This window comes from Chrysemys picta, chromosome 1 (genome assembly GCF_011386835.1).
Source record: "Chrysemys picta bellii isolate R12L10 chromosome 1, ASM1138683v2, whole genome shotgun sequence".
NCBI classification, from domain to species: domain Eukaryota; kingdom Metazoa; phylum Chordata; order Testudines; family Emydidae; genus Chrysemys; species Chrysemys picta.
Genome location: NC_088791.1, coordinates 39,281,470 through 39,292,562, shown reverse-complemented (window position 1 = coordinate 39,292,562; position 11,093 = coordinate 39,281,470). Strand labels below are relative to the sequence as shown.

Here is an 11,093-nt window from a genome sequence, read left to right as displayed (position 1 = left end):
CTGTGGCAGTGACACCGTGAGCAGCATGGTGCTACCACACCGCTCCCTGCACGCTCTGCTGCCAGGAGCAAGTATTCTCTTTTGCTGCCTTGCCACGCCACCTCTCCGCGCCTCTGGTGACGGGTTCAGGGGTAGCAAAGTGTGAGGGACCGGGGGGGGGAAGTACTCCTGCTTTTGCTGATCCGCCTCCCTCCTTCCCCTGCCTCCACGTGTGTGGTCCTTCCGTGCATTCACTTTGCAACACACTCGGCCCAGCCGCGCAGCCCGGTCGCTCTGCAACCGCAAGTCAGAGCAGCAGCCACCCGAGACAGCGGAGCGCACCAGCTTCGGCCGATGTTACTGTGGGCATGCCCAGGTAGCTGACGCATGCTCAGTAACAGCCAAGCCGCTGGTTGAGCCGGGGAACGACCCTTTGTGACCCTCCCCCGGGCGCTGGGGCCGCGGCGCCCCTCCGCCGCCCTTATCCTGAGTGACTCACAGCGCCCGGGCTGCCCGTGAAGGTCACAATGGCCACGCGCGGAGCGTGCAGCGCTGGCAGCCAGCGGAGGGGAAGGGCCTGCAGCCCCGGGGAAAGAAGCTGCTCCCAGAGGGTAAGGTGGATGCTCGCCAGGCCCCGCTCAGTAGGTTCCTAGGGGCCACGGAAGTTACTTCTGTGTTCAGGTTGCCCCTTAGAACAGCCTGAGTCGATCCAGTTCTCTCTGCCAGGGATAACCCCAAAGGCTGGTTAAACAGGCCACCTAGTGTGCTCAGCCTGGCCTGGGAACTCCCTCAGCCCCCTCTGTAAGGGTGACTTGCCCTCGCTGACCGCTCTACAACTCTTCACGTTTAGGATCAGCCAAAAGTCAAGTCCCTGCCCCGAGTAGCTCCTGGTCTTCACAGGCAGACAGTGCAGTTCAGACACAGGCTGTATAGGTCTAGTCGCGGAGGTGTATTTGGGAGAACACGGCTGAAACTGCCACGTTGTTACAGAAACTATGACCTTTTTATACCTCCAAAGTATTTTTCTTCCATGCCACTTAGGAGGACTGCATATCGATTGCATACTTTGGTTTGGCATAATTTCTATAGCCATTTCCCATCACTTACATACAGTGAACAATACTATGGTAGGGAAAGCAGCTCCAAAAAGAAGGGTGTGTGTTTTTAAGTTGGTGTTGTCCCTTTAATATTGAAAAATAATAAGAGATAGAGAAAATGTAGCATGGAAGCATATGACAACAAATTGAATTATCTTCTCTCTCTAAATTTGCAGGGCAAATAGCCAAAGAATGAAGTAACAATGACACACCTTAATATATCATGATGAATCAGATTCATGCAGAAAGAAGACTGCTCCCATTGGGTTTAAGTGATGAAGAAAGAAAAGAAGAAGAAAACAGTTTGTATTGCAAATGAATTTTTAATCAAACTTTTGCTAAGTCAGATGACAGCTATAAAATATCAATATATAATTAATCTTTTTCATAATCTCTTTCTAACAAAAGATCCCTTAGTCTGAGAATAGGACATGTCCCTAGCTAGCACTTGTTCAGAGATGAATTACCCCGTACAATGTCTTTTCAATGTCCATTGCCTATCTAGACTTTCTACTTATGGGACAACTTATATTCTTTAAAAAAGATAAGTCGAAGGTTGGGATTATGTCATTTCTAATGAACAGGATGTAATATTTATATACTATACCTTTTAGGAGATAAAATGTATAGTTGGAATTGTAATGATTTAATTTCAATGCCTAATTAAAACTACAGATTTGTTTCACTGGATCGTTGCTGTATGTTATGAAGTCTACTGAGTTTTTAAAATAAAATCTACAAAATTATATGTAAGACATGATTCCTAATGCAAAGACATCTTTATATAGAGATTTCAAACCAGCAGTAGCCCAGAGCAACAGACATAGAGTGGGATTTCAGTCAAATGATACATTTAGGGTCCCATTCTTCCCTGCTCTGGTTATTTGTGACTAGGGAGGTGGAAACTCTGAAATCTTCAACTGTTGGAGTGTCCATGGAATTCTTCCAGTTTGGGGTTGAGGAGGAGGATGGGGTGGTGTTAGAGCAGTGGAGATGTAGCAGAGTTTGTCCCTTAGTGGAAGAGACTGGAGATTTTACCCTTAAACTCTCACATCTCCCAAGACATATGCAGAGCTCAGGGATCCATTTGGCACAAGAGCCATCCACACCTTGCACCTCTGGTTTGTTGCAGTCCCTGGAAAACATATTTAGGTTCCTGCAGGAGCTGTGTTGTTACAGTCTCCTCCAACTTTGTCTGTCCAGAAATATACCACAAAGGTGAGGAATTCCATAGTGCAAAGGAATAATTTACTAAGTTTAGCCTGTGGGATTTTTGTGCAGAAAATCTGGTGGAGAGCCACCAGTCATCCTATGTCTACTTTCAACCTCACCCTCTCTGCTAATGTGGATTCCTAAGGGAGAGACTGCTGCAGGGTTAGGAGAAAAGGGAACATGCTGGTGATCCAGTTTTTCTTCCTTCCTTAACTCACATAGTTTTTCGCTCATTTCTTGTAGAATATAAAGGATTAGCTACCCTTAATCTTGCATTAACTGCATTTGGCTCTCAGTACTTTTCAGAATCAGGTCCTTGAGAACTAACTGTCTTTAATACATCTCCTTTGAGTGATGTCTTATGGAGATAATTTATATACCTAAATTAAAAGAGTTTATTAATCTATAGAGAAAATTATTTTTTCCCACCATGAAATAAACTTACATATATTAATTAACCAGTTCCTTCCATTGATGGAAATGGGTAATTGGAATCATAGAAGAAATTGATTTCACCAGAGGTTTCTAGTATCAGCTTCATTTCATTTTAATTAGAAAGCTTGTATCATAATTGGAGCTTTTAACTATTTCTTCCTTGACTCTTTATGGCTATTTTTGTTATTAACTCACTTATAACATCTAGTCTTATCAATTTCAGATAACTTCTCTAGTTCTGTATTTTGGAAACTGTCTCTTCTCTTTCTTAGGAATGATAAGAACCAACCTCCCTCCCCAGAAAAGCCCAAAACTTGGTGTGAACAAATGTTTTCCCACAGTTTGCTGCCACCAGGGATTGCTTCCTGGTAAGTCTCTGGCTGGTCAGTACCTTAATGTTGGTATTTCCTAATTTAAACATTTTCACACACATTTGTACAGCAAGCTGATTCTCAGCTGTGACTAAATTCACACTATGCTGTGTTTTATTAATGAAAATGCTAGATTTTTTAGCAAAATAACTACAAAACAGCATTAAAGGTTTCCCAAAGTAATATCCTGACTGAATACTTGCACAAGATCATTAAAACAAATGGGTATATATAAAAGTGCAGTACTTTCTTCTCATTAAAAGCCTGATACAAAGCCCATAGAAATCAGTGAAAAGACTCCCATAGAGATCATTGGGTTTGGGATCTGGCCTTAATGTCCAGGCTTTTAAAGTTATTTAAAAAGGCCAAGGCATTTCCTAAATTCCCTATTTGCTGATATCATGGAATCTTATCCAGTGGAAACTTGTTTAGTTCATGTAGTCTATCTTGGCAACGTTTCAACAGAGGTAACTTTCCATTAGGTTTCAAGCCAGTGTTTGGATGTACGTGGGTGGACCATGCAGAGTCCCACTGAAGCCAGAAGGGCTCCGTATGGGGAAAATGGTGCAACTGATGCTGTTCTGGTTGCATGATCAGACCTTGACTAACCATACTTTCCATTATACTTGACAAGGATGGAGAGGTCTGTTTTGTCATTTCATATTAAATTTACTTTCTTTCTTCGTAGACTTCATGTGGAAAAGTAGTTTTCACAGGAAGTTACTCTTCTCTGCTGGAACTGGTGGAAAAAGGAAGCTTTGCTGAGGTGTAATCATCGGACTAATCAGAAAGCTCATTAGTCTTTACTTTTTCCATAGTAATATTTTTCTGTGCAGAGGAATGTCCTGTCCACAGCAGCCTCTCTTGAAGCTTCTTTCTGTAAAATATTTCTAAAACCCATCCTTTTCTTTCTGTCCAGAAAGCTAAAAGTCTCATTCAGGCCCTCATCATCTATTACCCTAACAATTATAACCACCTCCTCTTTGGCTTCGCTAATGATCCCATTACCACTGCCACTCCTTCAAAATACTGCTGCTAAGGCCACCTTTCTTGCCCGACTCTTTGACTATATCCTCCTCTTTTAATAGCTTCATTGATTTCCCCATTTCATTGTATCAAATTCAGGTTCCCTTTGCAACTTGTCTCCTCCATACTCCTCTTTTTTGGATTGAATTGCCCCCCCCATCCTCCCACTCTGCCAACAATGCCAGCTTTGTCCACCTGTCAGCTTCTTGCACAATGTCTGTGCACCTTCTTCCAAGCAGCCCTTTAGATGTGGAATTCCTTTCCTGAATTGATCCATAAGGCCACTACTCACTCCTTCCTCAGATCTCTTGTTAAGTCTCACTTCTGCCACAATAGCTGTAAAAAAAGATAGCCAATGAATGATGGCTAGGTTGAGGGGCAAATGGAGATAGTTGGCACTTTATTTATAATAGTTAGAAAACAAAGGTTAGCCCTGTTCCTGTGTACACTGAAGCACATATGTAACTTTACTGAGATGACTAAAGTTACACATGTGCCTAAGTGTTTGCTGGATTGGTTCTTTATTTAGGAAATAGGTAAGGATTAGTGTCTACCTACCACCCGAAAATGTTTGATAAGTGATCAGATCTACAGAAGTAGTTAGATGCCTAATTCTGGGGTTTAGGTGCCCAGGTCACATTTTTAGACTCCACTGTGATCCACAAAACCCACAGTTGGCTGCCACCTAACCCCATAGGCACCCAAACTCACGCAGTGCCTAAGCTTTCAGGGTAAAAGTTTCCTAAGTTTCTGCCTCTGGACATGCATGCTGCTGCCTCACTCTAGGTGCCCAGAAACCTGTTCTGAGTAAGCCCTAGTGCGATCCACAAACCAGAGAAAGAGCACTTATCTTGCCTGCAGGGTCTGATCTGGTAGGAATGCTCACATGCCACTCAAAATCTGGCCAGTGGTGGAGGTGCCGCCATCCCTTTATAACTTTTAGCTCAGTGGTTAGACCACTAACCTGGTATGTGGGAGATGGGGGTTCAGTTCCCCACTCTGCCTGAGGGGGGGGGGGGAGGATCTGAAGAGGGGAGTCTCCTGCCTTTTAGGACAGTGCTCTAACTACTAAGCCATAGGATATTTTGATGTGGAGCTCTCACTCTCTCCTGTTGAAGCTGTTTCATTTTGGGTAAATACTTAAATAGTTATTGGACCAAGGGGACTGGACCCTGGGTCTCCCACTTCTCAGGTGGGTGCCATAAGCAGCAGGTTCGAGTCTCTCTGGTCCATTGACTCTGATCCTTACCACTGTCCATTTTGTGTGGGGTAAGGTGGGATCTTAGCTCATTCTCACAATAAACAGCTTAGGCACCTAAGCCACTTGTCTCTAGGAGAGGGGTTCCCAGCTGTGGATTGCTAGCAGAGATAGTCCCCTTTCTGCAGCCCAGATTTAGGTGCTGAATTTCATGAGGGGATGGGGATTAGCACATACCCAGGGCCGTCCCTAGCCCTACGCAGCTCCCCCACGGGGGGTTGTGTGGGGCCCCAGGCCTCCCCATACCCAGGGTCTGGGAGGCCGGAGCTGTGGGGGGCCAAATTGGGGGCCCCAAAGGCCCAGAGTGGCCCCGGGGATTAGCGGAGGGCTGGGAGCAGCCCACTCCGCTTCCCTTGCCCTGGCCCCAGCTGTGTCGCTCAGGGGAGGGGACATGGGGGAAGGGATCCCCCTGCCCACTCACCGGCAGCAGCGGGAAGCGGAGCAGCCCGGCCTCAGCCCGCTCTACTCCGCCAGCTCCCAGCCGTGGCGCTCCACTTCCCGCCACTGGTAAGAGCCGGGGATGGTCCTTTCCCCAACGTGAGTGACATGGCTGGGGCCGAGGCAAGGGAAGTGGAGCGGGCTGGGGCGCATCTCTCTGCTTCCTGCCATTGGTGAGTGCGGGAGGTGATCCTTTCCATGCACTCACCGACAGCAGGAAGCGGAGCACTGCGGCTGGAAGCTGGCAGAGTAGAGCGGGCTGGGGCAGGGTTGCTCTGCTTCCTGCCGCTGCTGGTGAGTGCGGGGTCGCTGGGGGAAGAGGTGGAATGGGGGCGGGCCGGGAGCAGAGCAGGGGGGAAGGGTACGAGGCAGGGCGGAGGGAGTTGTCCGGGGCCCCACGTCCCCCCTAGGGACAGCCCTGCCCTTTGCGGGGGCGGGGCTGGCTGAGAGATAGGGCTGGTCGCCGGGGCTGGTGCCGCGTATGCAGCACGCAGCTGCCTAGGGCACCATGAAATTTGGGGCAATTTGGGGTCCCAATTTCATGGTGCCCTGTGCAGCTGCGTATGCTGCGTAAGCCTAAGGACAGCCCTGCACACACCTTCACCTCAGCATCTCCCATTGGCTAGCTTAGGTGGCTCACTGTTTAGCATGCTGACTTTTGCAGATCACATTCTTAGGTGCTATCTCTCCCCTGCATTGCATCGGGAGCCTAACTCAGGCTTTGTGGATCATGATATTGTTTGAGGGATTTTCTAGAAGTTAGGCATCGTGGTGCTGAGTATTTCAGGGTGTAGATCTGGGACTAGAAATGAGTGAGCACTGCAAAAGATGGTCCTCTATTTCTATGTATTAATTGGTTACAGTTCCTGTTGCATGATAGCTTTTTTTTTTAAATCTTTTTTTAGAGATAAACCAGAGAATTGCAGAAGAGTCACCTCTTTCTCCCAAACTGGACAAATATAAGCTGGCAAGATTTTTAGCTGACAAGGCAATCAGGGTATGTGTGTTGACAATAGATTTTAGTGGTTTGTTTTTCCATTTACGATACCTGTTTTCTAACAATATTTTCCCTGGGGGCCAGCTGGGAGTTGATCATAATGAGCTAATAGGTTTTTTTAAGTTGTTAAACCCTGTCTGCTAAATGGTTTTTAAAACTGTGTTGGTATTTTAAAAAAATACCTTCTCCCTAGTTTAGACAGGGCTATAGTGCAGATAGCACTGTACAAAGACTGCCCTCACCCCCCCCCGACCCCCCTGCCAGAGCTTTGTCAGTACACATCCTCCTCACAAGTTTCAGAGTAGCAGCCGTGTTAGTCTGTATCCGCAAAAAGAAGAACAGGAGTACTTGTGGCACCTTAGAGACTAACAAATTTGCTAACAAATAGCACTCCCAGCTATCTTCGAGACACCACTGACTTCCTGAGGAAACTACAATCCATCGGTGATCTTCCAGAAAACACCATCCTGGCCACTATGGACGTAGAAGCCCTCTACACCAATATTCCACACAAAGATGGACTACAAGCTATCAGGAACAGTATCCCTGATAATGTCACAGCTAACCTGGTGGCTGAACTTTGCGATTTTGTCCTCACCCACAACTATTTCACATTTGGGGACAATATATACCTTCAAGTCAGCGGCACTGCTATGGGTACCCGCATGGCCCCACAATATGCCAACATTTTTATGGCTGACTTAGAACAACGCTTCCTTAGCTCTCGTCCCCTAACGCCCCTACTCTACTTGCGCTACATTGATGACATCTTCATCATCTGGACCCATGGAAAAGAAGCCCTTGAGGAATTTCACCATGATTTCAATAATTTCCATCCCACCATCAGCCTCAGCCTAGATCAATCCACACAAGCGGTCCATTTCCTGGACACTACTGTGCTAATAAGCGATGGTCACATCAATACCACCCTATACCGGAAACCTACTGACCGCTACACTTACCTACATGCCTCCAGCTTCCATCCAGGACACACCACACGATCCATTGTCTACAGCCAAGCTCTAAGATATAACCGCATTTGCTCCAATCCCTCGGATAGAGACAAGCACCTACAAGATCTCTATCAAGCATTCTTAAAACTACAATACCCACCTGCTGAAGTGAAAAAACAGATTGACAGAGCCAGACGAGTACCCAGAAGTCACCTCCTACAAGACAGGCCCAACAAAGAAAATAACAGAACACCACTAGCTGTCACCTTCAGCCCCCAACTAAAACCTCTCCAGCGCATCATCAGAGATCTACAACCTATCCTGAAAGATGATCCTTTACTCTCACAGATCTTGGGAGACAGACCTGTCCTCGCTTACAGACAACCCCCCAACCTAAAGCAAATACTCACCAGCAACCACACATCACTGAACAAAACCACTAACCCAGGAACCTATCCTTGTAACAAACCCCGATGCCAACTCTGTCCACATATCTATTCAAGTGACATCATCATAGGACCTAATCACATCAGCCATACCATCAGGGGCTCGTTCACCTGCACATCTACCAATGTGATATATGCCATCATGTGCCAGCAATGCCCCTCTGCCATGTACATTGGCCAAACCGGACAGTCTCTACGCAAAAGAATTAATGGACACAAATCTGACATCAGGAATCAAAATACTCAAAAACCAGTGGGAGAACACTTTAACCTGTCTGGTCATTCAGTGACAGACCTGCGGGTGGCTATATTACAACAGAAAAACTTCAAAAACAGACTCCAAAGAGAGACTGCAGAGCTAGAATTGATATGCAAACTAGACACAATCAACTCCGGTTTGAATAAGGACTGGGAATGGCTGAGCCATTACAAACATTGACTCTATCTCCCCTTGTAAGTACTCTCACACTTCTTATCACACTGTCTGTACTCGGCTAGCTTGATTATCACTTCAAAAGTTTTTTTTCTCTTAATTAATTGGCCTCTCAGAGTTGGTAAGACAACTCCCACCTGTTTATGCTCTCTGTATGTGTGTATATATATCTCCTCATTATATGTTCCATTCTATATGCATCCGAAGAAGTGGGCTGTAGTCCACGAAAGCTTATGCTCTAATAAATTTGTTAGTCTCTAAGGTGCCACAAGTACTCCTATCCTCCTCACATTGAACTACAATACATTTGCTCTTCTCTTACTGGAATTTGTTATTGCTGAATTCTGCAGGGGTTTACAGGCTGAGGGGAACAAACCCTACGACAGAGAATAGATAAAGATATAAATCCATTTAACACCTAGATAAGATGGTGATTGCATGCTATAAATACATATCTATCTATCTATTGATTGATAGATAGATATGGCCAAATTTCATTTGTAACATTGCAGTTCACCTTTATTAATTTGGCTCTCCCAAAGTGACAGGGTGATATGTATTCCCACTGTGGTAACCAGCCACTTGTTACTGGAGGGAAATTGCTTAATACTATTGTGGAATAATCAGCAGGATTGCCTTCAGGACAAAGACTATGTTCCTGTGTGTGTGTGTGTGTGTGTGTGTGTGTGTGTGTGTGTGTGTGTGTTGGTGGGTGGGTGGGTGGGTGTGGACAGCTCCTAAGATGTTGTAGGTGCTACTGAAATCCAATGAATACATCTTCAGTGTTTCCCCTCCGGTTTTAAATTGTAGTGCTTGCAGCTTCAAAGGCATTGCACTACTGTTGATGTAGACCTTACTTATAAAAGATAAACCATAATATTTTTGCAGTGTCTGTGTTTTCATTTTAAAGTATCTGCTTGCAATCTTAGGAAAAGAAAATTTTTACCATCTGTGGACCCTACCCAGTAATTCGTAGAAGTTTAAGGAAAAAAGGATGGGTGGAGAGAAAGCTTTCCATAAGAAGTGACTTACAGGACAATAAAGATGACGAGTGTGATGCTGATTGTGAAGATGGTGGGAAGAATGGTAGAGTACCTAAATAGCTTTCTGCTTTCACATAGATGTGGATATAACTTTTTATATACAATGTCCTATCATGTTTTTAATCTTTGCATTTCTCATAACAATAATCAACACAAAATTATCAGAACTAGTCATGCAGATTTTCACTTTTAGTCTCTGATTTTGAGAAAAGAAGAAAAGGGGTTTACAGGGGCTGTAGTACTGAGGGCCAGATGAGCCTCTTGCTGGTAAGTAGGTTAAATTTGCAGATCTGGCTGTTAGGAAATAAATCTTCTTTTTCCTGAAACCTGAACATGTCATCTAGAGTCTCTGAAGGACAATAAACATGCAAACCTACTATGCCATTTTTTGATCAGACAGAAGGAAATCCAGAGAGTAAAGCAGAAAAGCTGAGAATGGACTCGTCTATGACATGGATCCGTGTTTGTCCTAAAGGGAAGGAAGTGCTACCTCCTTGCTAGTGATTCTAACCCCAGCACAAGGAAAACGAGGGGTCCCATTCTTTCAGCTTGAGGAACATTTTCTGTAATGTAAATGGCATCCCTTCCTGCACACTCCAATTTGTATTACTGATGAACTCCTCTCTTCATTTGTTTCAATGAAGCCATTGTATGGATAATTACAATTATGCTTGTACTCATTCTGATTCCCAGTGCCTAGTTGTGAAGAGTGTTTAGTAACACCTAAAGATGCCTATGTAGTTAAATAACTGGTAAGCAGAGGATTAATTTTAATACAAGAAAGTTATTATAAAAGCATTCATATAGTAGTAGTAGGCATCCTTCAATCTCGAGAGACCCTGGGTATGTGCCCTGAGAGGTAAAGAATGTACTTAATTCGTTTTATGGCAACTGTGGCAGAAGTGACCCACTCGAGAGAGACAATCTCTGCTGCATCTGTCACATTTAAAGATGATGTTTCGTCCCTTTGGGCTCTGCCTTCTGCGAGCTCTTTTCTCTGCTAAGCTGGACTGCTTCCTCTTGTAACTCTGGAGACCTTTATAGAGCTTTTCTTTCCTAAGGCTGCTGTACTGAGTGTGACCTTCTCAGTAATCCACATCCATGTCCATTTCTTTGAGGTCTCGCTTGCACACATCATTGAAACGCAATTTTGGGCATCCTTGGGTCTTTTTCCAGATGTCAGTTCGCCGTAGAGGATGTCCTTTGGGATGCGCCCATCATTTATTCGGCACATGCCCAAACTAGCAGTGGCATCTCTGAGGAGTGTTTGCATGCTGGCCTGCTTGAGCACCTCAGTGTTGGTGGCTCTATCCCTCCCGGAGAGTCCAAAGATTCAATGAAGGCAACGCATAGGAAAGCTGTTGAGCCTCTTTTCCTGATGAGCGTATAGTGTCCATGTCTCGCT

At 45.1% G+C, this 11,093-nt stretch overlaps 1 protein-coding gene across 14 annotated transcripts in view; it reads left to right on the top strand.

Moving 5' to 3' along the window:
- The first annotated feature begins 206 nt into the window (after positions 1–206).
- TTLL8 (tubulin tyrosine ligase like 8) overlaps positions 207–11,093 on the top strand; it is a 57,033-nt gene continuing 46,146 nt past the window's right edge. For 7 of the 14 annotated variants that reach the window (XM_005286097.5, XM_065555020.1, XM_008172946.4 and 4 more), the window contains exons 1-5: positions 207–590; positions 1,253–1,378; positions 2,996–3,091; positions 6,722–6,813; positions 9,575–9,731. In XM_005286097.5, coding sequence (XP_005286154.2) covers positions 1,300–1,378; positions 2,996–3,091; positions 6,722–6,813; positions 9,575–9,731 — 424 coding nt within the window. In that variant the 5' untranslated portion in view covers positions 207–590; positions 1,253–1,299. Of the gene's footprint in view, positions 596–1,252; positions 1,383–2,995; positions 3,092–6,721; positions 6,814–9,574; positions 9,732–11,093 lie in introns of all 14 variants that reach the window. The other 7 variants (XM_024109305.3, XM_024109301.3, XM_024109306.3 and 4 more) reach the window with 7 other exon arrangements.